Below are 17,223 nucleotides of genomic sequence, written 5' to 3'. Positions count from 1 at the left end.
AGGTAGCAAGGCAGCAGCCAGGCAAAAATGGCACTGGAGCAGTAGCTGACAGCTCACATTTTGATGTGTGATAAAGAGATCGGAAAAGACCTTTGTGAAGTAGGCATTTAAACAGGGTTCTTTAGAACCATGTAAGCAGATGAGAGAAAAATAACTTTGTAGTTGATCGTTCTTAGCTCAAGAACATTGGCATTTATAATAACCCACACTGTAGTCCTGAACTTGTATGAGCAGACTTGCCTAAGTAGCAGATGTTGGCTGTCATGGTATGATTATGAGTTCACTATGCAGACTCTGTGACTTATGGCTGACCCATACCTAGTTATGTTCAGGCCTGAGTGCTGAGTGCCAGTATACTTTGAGATTTCCTCATAGTACAACACGACTATAACTACAGAGCGATAGTAGTGTTCGAATCTGAGTATAATGGGAAACTGTTGTGGTACCAAAGGTATGATATTACTAGCCAATTAGTGCTTTTGCTTCAACTAGACTGGTTAATATTTCTCAAAATATTTTGTGTAAATTCTTATAACTGCTGTATTATTAGAATTATGTTTTATTTTATGTAATTTTTGAGACAGGGTTTCTCTGTGTAGCACTGCCTATCCTGGAACTCACTTTGTAGATAAGGCTGGCATCAAATTCAGAAATATGCCTGCCTCAGCCTACCGAGTGCTGGGATTAAAGGTATGTGCCACCACGCCTGGCTCTAGAATTATGTTTTATTATATATTATATTTTAGTCTACAAAATATTTTGACCTTAGAGTTTAATGTGTTTGTATGTACATATGTGTCTATATATGTCTATATTTCCTCCCTCAAGATTGTGCTTCATAGACATTCCTGTATATAAATACTGTAACACTATATCATAAACATACCAAGAAATAACTAAGGTTCTCTGTTTTGAAATTATTACCCTCAGAAAATTGGAGTGGCTTCACAGTGGTGGGGATAAATTATAAGATAAATCTCCCACTACAATGTGTGCCTATTTTCATTTTTAACAAATATTACCTGTCATTTTCTTACTAGGTGTATTTATTCACTAAAATGTAGGTATGTCTTTTCCACATATGTGACGGTTTAGAGTGTGTACCTACTCCTATTGAATAATTTAAATCCATAATTTATGATTTATCCTGAATTGTAGACGTCACAAATAGGTAACATTGTGACCCACATCTCTTTGGAGTGAGGTATCACCCAATAAGTTGATTATTTTGTTCTGAATGACTGATCACTATTTCAACAAATGAAGTAGAGAATCAGATGAATTAGACTGGTGAACTAACTAGAGAGTCAGTAACTATTTACAGTAATCCGTGAGCATAGTGTTCCTATATGGTGAACAAAAAGAATAGTATGCAGAGGTAATGGTTCTTCTGTGCGTGTAGAAACATGGTGCTGAAAAGATGTATTAACTCTTACTGCTGTTTTCACATGTGATGTGGTTTATTTATCCTGACACTCCATCAGAGGGCTATAGCTTTCTCGATGAATTGGGCAAAACCTAAATATAAAGAGGTTCATATTTGTGAAAAGCTAATTAACCAAGATGGTAGGTTTCCAGTGACATGTCAGGGTGTCTCAATTCTGCAGAAGTCCTAGGCATTATCTACTTTATGACATCAAATCCATGGTCACTTTATCACAGGACAGATACTGCTACATCTGTCACATTTCAGCCTAGTCATTGCAAGGAAGTACCAGCACTTCTCCTCAGCTCACAGATGCTTAGGACTGGGATCCTTATCCTCACACCTGGCCTAAAGCCAACTACAAATAGGGAGATCTTTAATTGATATCTGGTGGAAATAAGAATGTTACCCTCAAAAGTGCAGAGACCTTGGGAGCCACACACCCTGGGAGAGGGACGCATAAGTACTCAGAATATCTACCCGGTTTTTAGAGGCCCCATTACCCTTGGAGCATCTCTCACATGGAGCTGAGTTAGAGGACTTGAATGGCCAGCACGATCCAGATGCTCCTCTTCCTTATCACTGTTCTTTTTCATCTGGATGCTACAAAGTACAGGAGCACAAAAGGAGAAACAAGGCACAGGGTACTTATTATTGTTTTCCAGGAGTCAGTAAATCAGTGAATGTCAAAGGATGAATGGATCAATACAGTTACATCATGTCCCTTATACTAAGTTCACTTCCCCAGTAAAATGTATGTGTTAAAAAGCTAAAATTTGCCGGGCGTGGTGGCGCATGCCTTTAATCCCAGCACTGGGGAGGCAGAGGCAGGGGGATTTCTGAGTTCGAGGCCAGCCTGGTCTACAAAGTGAGTGCCAGGACAGCCAGGGCTACACAGAGGAACCCTGTCTCAAAACAAACAAACAAACAAACAAACAAACAAACAAAAAAAACCAAAAAATAAATAAATAAACGAATAAATAAGCTAAAATTCCGTGTTCTATCTGATGAATGCAGAATCAGAATGTGTCAACTGATGGAGGTTGAAATATGCCTGTGAGATGTGATGAAGAGATTCTTCAGTCCTTTTGGGCTTCACAATGCTTAAAGGAATGATGATCATATGTGGTTTCATCGTGACATTTATTTTAATGAGGAGAATGAGATGTCTTGATAGTATAGGTGCTTGTCATTGCACCTGATATTCTGATTCTAACCCCAGAGCCCCAAATAATGGAAGGCAGAAACTAGATACCAACAGTTGCCCTCAGATGTGCTCCCTCCCAATCTGAATGCATGCGCTAGGTAGTTACAAATTAAAACATAGACTCTTATGTTGCTTTATATTCCCATCCTCTCGAAAGCAAAAGAAAAAAAAATTGGAAAAAAAGCTTTTTAGTTTTCTAATCTTTGCCTATACTCACCATCAGGAAAGACAGCCCAGTAGTAGCCTAAGTAAATCTAATCACATGTACTGATTCAGTACACTTTTACCGATGTCAAAATTGCTTGTGTAAATAAATGGTGCCATGAGCTGACAGTTATTTTCTGTCCCTCTAGTTTTACCTCAAGAATGTACTGACACACCCTTCTCAACTGATGACCATCCTCGTACAAAATCCTCACTGACCGTAAGAAGCCCTCTTCCTTTATATAAGAGAAAATTACTTTAATGATTCCTGCATGTGTTTATGACTATAGCACACTTGAAAAATTAAAGTTGACTGAGTGTTTCATGTATTAAATATTTTATTTAGGAAGAAAAGGAAATGTAATTATATCAGATCGGTGATTTAATAGAACTGTATCAGGTAGTGACTTTGAGTCAGGGCAGACTGTCTTCTGGACAATAATATTCTGCCTTCGATACCAGTATGTAAATTTCACTCAGAAGGTGGCAGGCATATCATTCATGTAGACTTGAATATTTATATAAGCATTTACTTCTTTTATGGCTTCTAGAGCCTGTGATTTAGGTTGAATCTGATTATGTTTCCCAAGATGGATGTAGGGGAAGCATCCTATGTTCTAGGATGGCATGTTCAGGTGCCAAGAACTTAAGACATAAGGATGCATGCAAATTATTGGAGTGCTTCACAAAAGGGGTTAGTATCACTAAATAGGTGTTAGCTTCACCATATTGTAATGTAACTCAGCTATCCTTCAGTAGAAGCCAATGCATAAGGTTGCCTGATGTGGCATTTAGTCAGTAAACATGGGAAACACTCTAGTTTTTGTCACAAAGTAGGCATCTTGAGGTATTCTGTGTCAGTATCACGTAATATCCTAATACGGAACATTTCCCCTGAGTCTCTAATAGGCAGTAAGAGTCAGTAGATTAGTAAGAGATTAGATCAGCTCGCCAGACTTGGTACAATTATGTCCTGTCAAGAGGTGGACCAAAGAGTTGTACAAACAGGATTCAGCATCATCTAAGTCTCTTAAGTGTTTTCTTTCCTGTATGTTACAGGTGGGCTCCAGAAAACGCCGGAACAGTATGTATCCTGCAGTCGCTGAAGACATGTGTTAGATATGAATTGTGTTAATACTGGTTGTCTTTTGTCTGGTTGTACCACAGTGAGCAAATCAGCTTGTATTGATTGAAAGATCAGATGTTTGTTCTAAAAAAAAAGTGATGCCTTCAGTGAGAAATTGTAGCCCTGTGTGTACAGCTGTTGCTTCCAGCTGTGACCTCTTTAGTTTGGTGTTTTGTGCACGAGGCTGCATCTAAACCTATCATATCTACACAGATATCCAAGTTATTCAACTCAATTTACAGGGTAAAAGTTTTGGAAAAAAATCAGAATAGACAATTTACTTATGTGTTTAAAGTTTGCCACAGTCACATTTGGTAGCTTGATTTGCATTTTTCTAGGCAGATGAATAAACCAAGATTCAGAGTAAGTGACAGAGATCTTTAGATATGCAGTGCAGCATTAGATTTAACACAACAGAGGGCATACAAAATAAAAACAGTGAAGAATTTCCAGTTTTCTAGCATCAGCCTGTAATAACTCAAAGTTACAGGAATCCCAAAGACTGCTGTGACTACCACAGTGCTCAGTGTAATCCACCTGCCTGCAGACATTAACAAGGATGAAAGAAAAGCCCATTTTTTTATGCAGATTACTGATTCTGTGCTACATTGAAATTGGCTATATGTATATGAACTGAGGTCGTGCTAGACTTTCTTGGTTCCTTCTAGTAAAACCTGGTGAAAAGCTTAAAAGAATTGACAATATTTAGCATGAACACAAAGAACAAAACAGCTAAGGCAAAGTATTCACTAAGAACTCTGGTCACCACCTAGGTACTGATCTTTGCTATCTAATTTTTAAACAAATATATAGGCTATTTTGTTTTGGTTTTATTTGTTTGTTTGTTTGTTTGTTTCTCTTTTTGAGACAGGATTACTGTGTATCCATGACTCTCCTGGAACTCTCTCTCTCTCTCTCTCTCTCTCTCTCTCTCTCTGGCCTGGAACTCACATAGTTCCATCTGCCGCTGACTACAGGAGTAAACTATCACTTCCATGGAATACACATACAGAAGTTGAGGTACATTCTATGCTCCAAGAGACTTTCCTCTCAGTACTGGTCAGTCTCCACATTTTAAGTGTGAATACTGAGAAGATATATTCAGCAGCGAAACACATGACTCAATATCATTATTTCAAGTGTTTTCTGCATAGTTTATCTATAGTGTTAGCACTTTGCTACACTGTGGTTTGATTAAGGGAAACTAGTGTGAGAATATGAACTAGCCCAGTTGTGTCAGTGTCAGAACATGCTTAGGATGTCCAGGACCCAAAGTCTGTATCCTAGTTCTATTTAAAATGTTCTCAGGATAGCTTCATCCTATTAATACTTATCCTAGAGAAGTGAAGGAAGGAGAAAAACAAGCTCAAGTTCATTCTTTTCTGTAGAGTGAATTACATGCTAGACTAGAATAGACACCTTTCCGGAAAAAAAAAATTGAAAAAACAGAGAAGGTCAGACTGGTGACAGAGGAATGACCAGGTATGGTGCCCTCTCACTGCCCTGGAGTCAGTACCAATATCTAAGCAGAAACTAAGAAAGGCCATACAGATGTGCACTGAGGATGTCACCTACAACGTGATGTGAACACACACTGCCTATTATATTACCAATGCCCCAGGCTGCTGTTCTTGTCAGTTCATGTTGAGGACATGTCCAGGCTTGGCTAACTGAAAGGAAGTTTCTATTCAGCCTAACCATCATGTGACAACTTGGTCTTGAGTAACTTTGAAACTGAGCAGTTTTTAGAAAATATCTCAATGTGGTCATCTGATCAACAAATCACTCACTGAGAGGCACAAGTCAGGTTGAAGTTCTTAGAGAAAGACCACATATAGCTTCTTAGGTAAATAGGGACATTAAATAAGTTCTCTGTTGCCCATGTGAAACCAACTGAAACCTCATGCTCCCTAGATGCATTCATATGTAGATAAGTCTTCTGTCATTTAATAGATACTACAAAGCAATTCTATGTGCTTTTCCTTGAGGGCTAGCCCTGTGTGTTTGTGTGTGTGTGTGTGTGTGTGTGTGTGTGTGTAATTGTATATCCATATACAATTTTGTTTTGAACTAAGATTAATACGGTATCAAATATATAGCATTGTAGTAAACATAACAGAGACCTGGTGCTTTTCTCTGTACATTGTCACACTGACATGAAGTTATGACTTACCTAACCATCAGTGTAATGCATGCTGGTTTGCACAGTGACTGAGTGATCTTTCAAAAGCTCCACTGTAACTCTGATGATGGTGCCTGAGGAATGGTCACGAGACAGAACGTAAAAACATAAACTCATTAATGGGTTTTTGCTGGGTTTTCGGTTTGGTTACTGATTGTATGTTTGTTTGTTTTTGCCATGAAGCTAACATAACTTGTCTTTGTTGTTGATGCATTCCAAGTATTTAGAATCATAAGAAATATCCATCACCAGGATCCTGTTGTTCCCATGGAGGCTGAAGGACATCAAGCCCCAACGTCATCATCTATACAAAAACAACAAAATGAAACAAAAGGTACAGAGGAAATAGAATAATTTTATTACATTATATCTAGTTGTTGTAGATCATAAGGTATGATACAAGAAAAACAAAGATGACCAGCTTAGATACATTTTCTTCTGTACATGATGTTAATTTGCATACTTCACTAGGTTAAATTCAACCACAGAATTTAAAAACGGATTTCAAATGTGCCACTTGTTCTCATTATGTAAGGAGAGAGGAAAAATGAGCTCAGTCCTGTCTGTGTCACTGTCACTTCATCTGCTGCAGACAGGAACAGTTGAGCCACCCTCTCTATTACCTGTTCACAGACACCTGAAATGTGGATGGATTGAATGTCACCCATCTCAAGAGTGACCCTGTGATTATCAAAAGTGTCAAGAATGAAGATAGACTAGGAATTGGATCACAGCATTTCTGGTCTGACCCCTTGGCAGTGGGTCCCTGGAGTGATTTGTTACACCCTATGCTTGGGAGGATTAACAGAATGGGAAAGACCAGTAGAAACAGGGAAATGGCAGGAGGGGTAGGAGGTTTCTGTGGGATACTTTTTCTTTCAATGGCATCAAGGTGACCACTGCCAGGTTGTGTATTCTTGGCTTCTGGCTCTGTGATTTGAAGGCAGGCTTTCACACTTAGCACTTTTCAGCCTATGTCAGTTCTTGCCAAATGACCGAGCCTGGCTGCCCCTGTGGTTAATAGCTCTCCATGGAAGCTGTGCCAAAGGCACTTTCCCAGTTGGTAGTGAAAAGGAATGTCTGTCTCGGCACAGTAGATTGAGTATGGAGTGCATACTTGCTGAGAACCATAGTTGTAGGAGTTTCAGGCAGAGATTCAGTGTAACAGGAGGAAAGAAACAGAGTGTTCATATCCAGCTCACCTTCTTGGACAGTCATGGATCTCAGCCCGAAGAACGGTGGCACTAACAGTGGCCCAGTTTGCTGCCTCAGTTTATCACCACAAGATAAAGTTCCACAGGCATAACCAGGAGACCTCCATCTTATCCAACTGAGAGAAGATTCAGATAAGATCCAACTAAGATAAAATGTCACCACATACAAACTGTTAAGGTCTCTTTGGGTTTTTAGCTTAGGGTAAACCAGTATTGATGGTGAGATATAATCCTCTCCTGTGCACTCAAATGACCTATAGATAAAGACCTTCATTGTGATCCCGAAGATGTAGGATTTAGATCCTGTTCCTGTGGTCTTTTGGGTATTTTTTTTGTAGTAGTAATTCATTCATGGTACCCATGTGACCATTTAGCCCCACTTTAAAGGACAGCTACAAATTAGACTGCCAAATAGCTAATAATGTTCTCTGCCATGACCTCCCTGAAACACTAGCAGTGCCCTGACAAAGACCTAATGTATGTCTTTAGCTTGTAGCAGCCTAAACTCCTCAATTTGACTAGCATATAAAGTGACTGAGTCAAGGGAGATTAGAGGCCGACATTCATCTAGGACCCTTTGACTTAATGCAGGAGAAAAGGTATACAACTGGCCTGTTCTTAGGGTTTCAAGTGGCATCCTTGGTTTCGCCTCCAAGATGCAGAGGCTGGGTTTAAGTGTTCTCCTAACATACTGCCAATGTCCCTCAGGATAAAAGATGCTGACTCTTGCAGATCATTTCTTCAGGAACCCGTCTTGCCATAGGATATTTCTTTCCTCTCTGCTGTCACTACTCAAGTCTTTCATTCTTAACATGGTCTGACCTGTCCCATCTTTTCTGGGGAGATGAGATTAAAATCTAAGGGATGTCTGTCCTCTTAGTAGTTTCACTATAACTTTTTTTGTAGGTTCACATCCTAGGCTCCTCAGAAGTATGTTTGCTTTTTTTGTATTCTCCCATTTCACAGTTGGTTTTGGCCTTCTTTTATAGACTGTATCTGCATATTGCCTATCTGCTTCTGAACCCTGAGTCAGAGATACAGGATTCAGCTTCTAGTCCCACCTTTTCGGACTTCCCTCTTATTACCTCTTACCTCATCCTTCTCCAGCCACTTCTCATTTTTCCTGGTTGCCATGTTGACTCTGGTCTATATGTCTGCCAACCATGGAAGCATCTGTGATCCTTTTCCACTGTTGCATTATTGTCGATGCTGCAAACTTTGTCCACACAGTGTGGCCTAACTCCTAGCCATGTCTCCAGCCTTGGCCCGAGGTATATTTTAGGTCTTTCCCTATTCTCTAAATGTTTCTTCTTCACAAAGCTCATGAGACTGACAAGAGCACTGGAAGAGAACAGAAAAGAACCTTTCTCAAGGAAAGCATCCCAGGAAAGGCAGTGTCAGTACACCATCTGGATTCGACTTTTACTCTATGAACAAAGGTAAAAAACTGCTGTTGGCCAGCAGATGCTGAAGAGGGAATAGTGATTATCCTGTGCTCAAAAGTCATCTCAGGAGCTGTTATCTCTGATTCTTATCATAAGATTTGTTTTGTGGGACCAGTAAGGTACTTGCTGTAAAGACTGAAGACAGGAATTTGAGCCCAGAACCTATATGGTTTACTGAAAGAACTGGGTACAAAAGGTTCACCTCTGCTGGATGGACAGACAGTTACTGAGCCTCCCAAATATAAGAAATATTAAAAAAAGCTTTTGAAAGATTTATTTCATTGTTACATTATGTAACAGATGCTTTTAAGTTGCTTTAGATTATCATTTCCTAGAGAGCAAATTCTGTTCCTCATTTTACTATAGGGTCTGCTTAGATCCATCACAACTCAAAAACCAGGTCAATGGCTGATGACAAATACTTTTTGTAATCAAGCTGCTATACATTGATCAGGGACACAGAACAGACTTGTGAGTTGAACTGTGACCCCAAAGCCAGAATATCAGAGTATTTGAGGTTGCAAATGAAGAGCTTCTGTGTTTAGTTATTGTTACCTTTTCTACCAATAAGGATTTAGGGATAAAGGCTTTCCTTATGTAAACTGATACAGAATATAGGTTTTACAGTATAACCAATCAAATCCACTTGTTACTCTGTAGTTAGAAACAGCCCTTGCGTTTTGGAGAACAAAGGATTAAAAATGGGTGTTGTGGTATAGAAAAATCATTATCTTCTGAAAAAAATGACAGTGCTTGGGGCACGTTTCTTTTGCTTGTTCCCAACAATTTCTCCCCAAATCCTTTCTTTGCCTCTACTTACCTTCCGAGAAAACAGTCCAGCTTTATCCCAACCACCTCGTTTCCTCTATTTAGTTACATATACTAAGTCCACTCACTTTTACCCACATCAAGTAAATAAGCAGTGCCATGAGCTGACAGTTACTCTGTGTTCCCCTACTGTCAGCTAAATGTGGTGACGCTACAACTTCAGAAGAGGACGAGGAAAAGTCACCACTGCGGAGGGTTAAGGTAAGATGGACTTTCCTTCCTGTAAGGTAGAAAGGTCATCTCAGTGGTTCCCTTTTGTTTCAGTGGGTATCACATTTGAGTCATGACACTAGCCAGAAGCATCATAGGTATGAGAGCATTTACTTAGGAAGAGGATGGAATGGAGGAACTGTACCAACTTGGTCTTAGTTCAATACATCACATTGTGCTGCAATGTTATGTCCTGAATTATAAGGCTAATCACTTTCAAGTGGGTTTCTCCAGTTTATCCTACTCCTCATGTTTGAAAGAATACATGAACTGAGCACTCTCCACCCACACGCTAGATACCATAAGTTTCTTATGCACCAAACGTCGGGTCATGTACTCAAGTTAGCTCTAAACCCTGGGCAGTAGAAATAGAATATGGATTACTGAAAATACAAGTTTTCATATGTGATATAGGTTTTGGGACCCTCTAGAGGCCAGACATGTTTGTTTGATCTACCTATGAATCAGAAAAAGTATGAAAGATACAGGTTTTGTCACAAGTACAACGCTCTATATAATTTATGGCAACCACAAATAATGTATCCATTAATATAGTCATCACTTGACTGTGATTTTTCATCCTTACTGCAATTACAACACATATATCAAAACCATTTGCATATATTACCCTGCATGATCGTGGAATATAATGTATTTTTCCTTCTCAATTGCAGGTCGCTTCTAAAAGAAGCAGACATAGTACGTATTGTGGAATTACTAAAATAAGAATTGTTGTAAACAGTAGTTGTGTTTTGTCTGATGCAACACTGTGATCTAAGATGGTAACTGATAATTAAAATTTTGGTTCCTGTGTGTGTGTGTGTGTGTGTGTGTGTGTGTGTGTGTGTGTGAGAGAGAGAGAGAGAGAGAGAGAGAGAGAGAGAGAGAGAGAGAGAGAGAGACAGAGACAGCGACAGTGACAGAGACAGAGACAGAGACAAGAGAGAGAATGTTTTTACAAAAAAGGAGAAGAAAAAAACTTATGGAGATATCTGTGGTCATTGAGCTCATCAAGGTACAATAATCCCTATGAAAGAGTTACTACTTTTAGGATTTTCCTGCAAGATATCAAATTTATAAAGATCTCAAGTACTATCCTGACTGCTATAGTGAGGAGAAGTCTTAGACTGTGTCATTTACCAGGCAGCAGACAGTCAGTTTTGAAAGGTATAGAAGCACACATACTTATTTTCAGGTGACAGGGCCTAAAAATGAAACACAGTGCATGAGAACAGAAATGTAGTGCAGATGTGTCCCAACTGAGTTTCCCATGGTTCATTCTAATAAGGTCAAGAGAAAGGCTTAAGGGATAGACCTTATTAGCATGGACAAAGTACAAACCATTTTAGGCACATGGTCAAATAAAAACTCTAGTCACCACCTAGAGATTGATCATGCTATCACATTCTTTAGGGAATGTAGGAAACTTTACTTCATGAGGCAGGTGTGGTGTGGTGTGGTGTGTGTGTGTGTGTGTGTGTGTGTGTGTGTGTGTGTGTGTGTGTAAGTTTCTGGCCCACATCTCATACAGCTCCACCTGCCTTTGCCTATTGAGTGCTGGTACTTATTAAGGGATTACACTACCACACCCAAAGGGAATATACCTTTAACTGTCAGGTACACTCTATGCTCCAAGAGTTTTATCTCTGAGTGATAGTCAGTCTCCACATTCTGAGTGTTAATACTGAGTAGATACATATTTTTGGCAGTGAAGCATGAAACTCAATATTATTTCAAGTGTTTTCTGCATAATGCAACTACAGTTTCAGTACTTTGGTATGCTGTGGTTTGATTAAAAGGAGCTATTGTACTAATATGAACTGGTGCTTCATCCCAGTTGTCTCAGCACCTATTTAACATGTCAGGACCCAAAGTTTGTATCCTAATTCTGTATAAAACGTGCCCAAGATGGCTCAATTCTATTAATACTTATCCTAGTAAAGTGAAGGAAAGAGAAACACAAGTTCAAGAACATTCTTTTCTGTAGACTGAATTACATGCTATACTAGAATAGACACCTTTCTCCCCCCAAAAATTAGAAAACAGAGAAGGTCAGACTGGTGAGGGAGGCATGACCAGGAATGGTGCACTCTCACTGCCCTGGAGTCAGTACCAATATCTAAGCAGAAACTAAGAAAGGCCACATAGATGGGCAATGAAGATGTCACCTACAAAGTGATATGAACACACATCACCTATTATATTACCAATGCACAAGGCTGCTGTTTGTGTCAGTTCATGTTGAGGACATGTCCAGGTTCGGCTAATTGAAAGGAAGTTTCTATTCATCCCAACCATCATGTGACAACTTGGTCTTGAGTAACTTTGAAACTGAGCAGGTTTTAGAAAATATCTCAATGTGGTCACCTGATCAACAAATCACTCACTGAGAGGCACCAGTCAGGTTGAGGTTCTTAGAGGACGACCACATATTTCTACTAAGCTAGGGCCCTCCTATAGCTTCTTAGGTAAACAGGGAAGATAAATACATTAAAAAAAAAGAATTGGAATCACAAGACTTGAGTCATCAAAGCTTAATCCTCCCTTGCTTCATAATATACAAAATGAGTATCAAACTCTTTTAACAATTTTCTGTACTGTCCCACATGGAATATGTATAAAGTATACAAATGTATGGAAAGCTAGATAGACATAAATATATTTACCTTACATGAAAAAAGATACATTCTCTATTTCCATTTGTAAGTAACTGAAACCTTACCCTACCTAGATTCATTCATATTTAGATGACTCTTCTTTCATTTAACAGACACCACAAGACAATTTTATAATATAAGTGCTTCTTTGAGGGCTGGCTTATTCGAGAGTGTGTCTGTAGATACACACTTGTAAATGAGTAACCAATTAAAACCTCACCCTACCTAGATGTACTCATATGCAACTCATTCTTCTGTCATATAGCAGTGTTTTTTCCTTGAGGGCTAGCTTGTATAATTGTGTGTGTGTGTGTGTGTGTGTGTGTGTGTACACTTGTGTACCAGTAACCAGCTGGAACCTCATACTACCTAGATTTATTCATATGTAGCTGGCTCTTCTATCATTTAACAGACACCACAAATCAATATATACTTGCATATGCATATCCTTTTAACTGAGAATTGTCATAGGATGTATAACTATGTATAACATCATAGTGAACACAACTCAGAAATGAGAGAGAGCATAAATTACACTAAAGATAAATAAAATATACTATATAAATTTCCTTATATATATGAACAAAATATACTATATAAATTATATTCTATATTATATATATACATATTATAGTGCATATGTACTTTGCACTCATATATTTTGCAATGAAGCCTCATAGGGAGTCAAATATTAAACATCCTAGTGAAAACCACACAGGAGTGAATGAGCATATAAATTTCACTTTGTTTATATTGCCCTAAGAGTGATATGGATTCTGTTTACCACGTACAGCACTAACATAAGAGAGCACTGGTTCTCTTCTCTGTACATTGTCACACTGACATGAAGTTTTGACTTACCTATACCATCAGTGTAATGCATGCTGGTGTGTATAATGCACTCTGTGATCTTCCCAAAATACCACTGTAGCTCTGATGATGGTGCTTGAAGAATGGTCATGACATGGAACATACAAACACAAAACCATTGCTGATTTCCTCTGTTTTTCTACAATGAAGCTGACATCATTGTCTCTGTGAATGCATTCCCAGGGTTTATGTTTCTGAGAAATAAGCGCCGGAGTGGCAGTCTTCTCCCAGTTGATGCTCAGGAATGTGACTTTATAAATAAACATTGTGAAGGCAAACCACAAGACGACCTAGAAGGTACAGTGGAAATGAAAGACTGAATCATGTTTCATAGTTATAGAGCATACTGTTATGATACATGTAAAACTGTGAATATATTAGTACTTTTCTATGTACATATTGTTAATTTGCATATTTCATTAGTTGAGAATCAACCACAGAATTTAAAAATGGATATAAGACACACTGTTTGTTCTCATTAAGTAATGAGAAAGAGAGGAAAAATGAGCTCAGTCCTGTCTGTGTCACTGTCACTTCAACTGCTGCAGACAGGAACAGTTGAGCCACCCTCTCTGTTACCTGTTCACAGAAACCTGAAATGTAGATGGATTTAATCTCAACAGTCTCAAGAGTGACCCTGTGATTATCAAAATTGTCAAGAATGAAGACAGACTTGGAATTAGATCACAGCATTTCTAGTCTGACCCCTTGGCAGTGGGGTCCCTGGATTGATGTGTTATACCTAGTGCTTGGGAGGCTTAAGGAAATGGGAAAGAACAGTAGAAACAGGGAAATGGCAGGAGGAATAGAAGGGTTTCTTTTCTTTCAATGGCATCAAGGTGATCCCTGTCAGGTTGTGTATTCTTGGCTTCTGGCTCTATCATTTGAAGGCAGTCTTTCAGTCTATGTCAGTTCTTGCCAAATGGCCAAGCCTGGCTGCCACTGTGGTTAGTAGCTCTCCATGGAAGCTGTGCCAAAGGCACTTTCCCAGTTGGTAGTAAAAAGGAATGTCTGTTTCAGCACTGCAGTTTGAGTATGGAGTGCATACTTGCTGAGAACCATAGTTGTAGGAGTTTCAGGCAGAGATTCAGTGCAACAGGAGGAAAGAAACAGCGTGTTCATGTCCAGCTCACCTTCTTGGACAGTCATGGATCTCAGCCCAGAGAACAGTGACACTAACAATGGCAGTTTGCTACCTCAGTTTATCACCTCAAGATAACGTCCTGCAGATGTGTTTGGGGATCTGGATCTTGTCAGCTTGAATAGTGAGATTAATGGTCACAAGTGCCCACAAACATTTATGGTTATTTTGTGGTTTTATTCTATGGTAGAGCCAATCTCTGTGCTGGTGGATAGCATTCTGTGCACACTAATGACCACTTCTACTATGGTCCTAATGATGCAAAAAAAGCAAATTCTGTCCCCGTAGTTCCTTGGTTTTATCAGAGTAGTGTCTTCTTGGTATGTATATCTTTAGCTTGGAACAGCCTATACTCCTTAATTTGACTAGCATACTAAGTGATTGAGTCAAAGGAAGTTAGAGGTAGACATCTATCTTGGAGCCTGCGACTTCATGGGAGAGAAAATATCTGTATTCTGACCCATCTTTGTTGCTTTCTGAGGTATTCTAGGTTCAACCTCCAAGATGCACAGGGTGGATTCAAGAGTTCCCTTACATTACTGCCTATGTCCCTCAAGATAAAGGACATTGACTCCTGGGATTCAGTTCTCCAGGCACCTATCTGACCACAGGATGTGCCTGTCTGTGTGCTGTCACTTCTTGAGTGTCTCCCTCTTGGCATGGTCTGACCCATGTGTACATGTGGTTATAATTTAAGAAGTCTTTTTCCTCAAAATGGGTTCACTATAGCTTCTTCAGTAGGCTTATAGCCTAACCCCCTCAGGATATGTGCTTCTCCTGGATTCTCTCAGTATGCAGATTGGTTTGGTATAAAATTTCAGTAATGCTTATCGGCTTAATGAACATTGTCTATCAACAGATTGTGAACCATGTGTGTCTGAGACACAGGATTCTGCTTCTACCTCCCTCCCTTTTCAGTCTTTCCTCTTATTACTTCTTGGCCCCATCCTTCTCTAGCCACTTCCTTCTCTTTTGTAATTGCCATGTTGTCCTGTGATCCAGTTCCCTGTTACCTTATTGTTGATGCTGTGTACTAGAACACACTGTCTACACAGTGAGGCCTAACCCCAGCCATGTCCCCATCCTCAGCCCTGGGATAACTAGGTCTTTTTGTATTCACTAAATGTCTCTCCCTCACAAAGCTCATGAGACCGACAAGATCACTGGGAGAGAACTGAACAGAACCCTTCTCAGATACAATATGACAGGAAAAGCTGTTAAGTCTTAGTATGGCATCTGAATCCGACCTTTACCACATGGACAGGTACATCCTCGTTTGTCTTTAGGTCTTCCCTCTGTTTAACTTGCCGTATGAGAAAACAGTCCAGCAGCAGCAGAACCATATTGTTCATCAGGTTTAGTAACATGAACTAAATTCCTACACTTTTACCCACATCAAGTAAAGCCCAGTGTAACAATAAGCAGTACTGTTCACTTCTTGTCCCCTAGTGGTAGTTGAATGTTCTGATGGTGCAACTTTGCCAGTGGACAAGGGGAAAGGACCAGTGAAAATGTCAGAGGTAAGAAGGCCTTTCCTTTCTCTCATCTAGAAAACTTACTTTAATGGTCCCCTTATGGTTCAGTGGGTATCACAATTGAATCCTGACAGTGATCAGGTATATGACTTTTTAAAGCTTCTCAAGTTTTAAAGATCTCACTGGCTGAGCACTTAATATGCACATCCTGGGCACATGGAGCTTTCTTTCAACACATCAAACCCTGGAGCATACACTTAAATTATTTCTAACATAGGTCACAGAAAGAGAAAACTTCTTAATGGAAAATACAAGTTTTCACAGGTGGTATGCGATATAGTTTAGGGAATTTTCCATAGAGGCCAGACTCTGCCTTCGAAGCATGAAAAAAACATGTGAAAGGTCTTTTCCACGAAGTACAGAGCTCCAGCTCTTCTGTTACATCACTAAATAATGGATCCATTAACATAATCTCCACTTGACTGCACCTTTCTATATTGACTGCAACTAGAAATTATCAATGGAAAGACCAAAGATTTTAGCAGGCACTACTTAACAGGATCTAAGCTTTAAAATATTCCATTTTCAATTGCAGATAACATCGAAAAAACGAAGATGTGGTATGTATTATGGAATCACTCTCTAAAACACATTTTAGATGGTAATTGTGTAATACTTTGTCTTTTGTGTGATGGAAAACTGTGATCTAAGCTGCTTACTGATGATGTTGTTGTTGTTGTTGTGTTTTTTTAAAGGAAGCAGCATTCTAAGTCATAAATAATGGCCATGTGTCTGTGGTTTCTGTGTTCAATAGTGATTCCTTTATTTTAAAAGGGGACTTTGTTCACCAAGGCATGTCTACATCTTTTTTCCCAAGAAAAAGACCCCAATTATCCAGACCACTTTCTAGTCAAAAATTTATAAATAAAGAAATTATAATACAGCTTAGCTACAAGACTGTGCTCAAACTTCATCAGGGCCATGCAAGGCCAGACTATGGGCTTGTATTCCGTCATAGATGAATAAACCAGAGTTCAGAGATGATTCTGAGACTGCTTAGCTATACATCTCAAGAGACACTTATTATCCCATCAAGAAAAGTTCCATCTTCTGGCATCTGCCTTGCCATAAGACAAATTGATAGGGCTTTGAAACTCTACCCTGGCTGCTGCAGAGGTCAGAAGCCCATGGTAGTGTGTCACTCAGCAGACAGCCAACAGGCACAGCTCTGAAATGTA

At 39.3% G+C, this 17,223-nt stretch overlaps 1 protein-coding gene across 2 annotated transcripts in view; it reads left to right on the top strand.

Moving 5' to 3' along the window:
- Positions 1-388: 388 nt before the first annotated feature.
- LOC147002161 (uncharacterized) overlaps positions 389-17,223 on the top strand; it is a 57,521-nt gene continuing 40,686 nt past the window's right edge. For both annotated transcript variants that reach the window (XM_085828147.1, XM_085828146.1), the window contains exons 1-9: positions 389-451; positions 2,987-3,057; positions 3,897-3,921; positions 6,366-6,479; positions 9,769-9,833; positions 10,517-10,541; positions 13,553-13,666; positions 15,960-16,030; positions 16,581-16,605. In XM_085828147.1, coding sequence (XP_085684273.1) covers positions 427-451; positions 2,987-3,057; positions 3,897-3,921; positions 6,366-6,479; positions 9,769-9,833; positions 10,517-10,541; positions 13,553-13,666; positions 15,960-16,030; positions 16,581-16,605 — 535 coding nt within the window. In that variant the 5' untranslated portion in view covers positions 389-426. The remainder of the gene's footprint in view (positions 452-2,986; positions 3,058-3,896; positions 3,922-6,365; positions 6,480-9,768; positions 9,834-10,516; positions 10,542-13,552; positions 13,667-15,959; positions 16,031-16,580; positions 16,606-17,223) is intronic.

Source organism: Mus caroli, unplaced genomic scaffold, assembly GCF_978045245.1.
Source record: "Mus caroli unplaced genomic scaffold, Mus_caroli_1 scaffold_11, whole genome shotgun sequence".
In the NCBI taxonomy this organism is placed as follows: Eukaryota; Metazoa; Chordata; class Mammalia; order Rodentia; family Muridae; genus Mus; species Mus caroli.
This window is presented reverse-complemented; position numbering and strand designations above follow the sequence as displayed.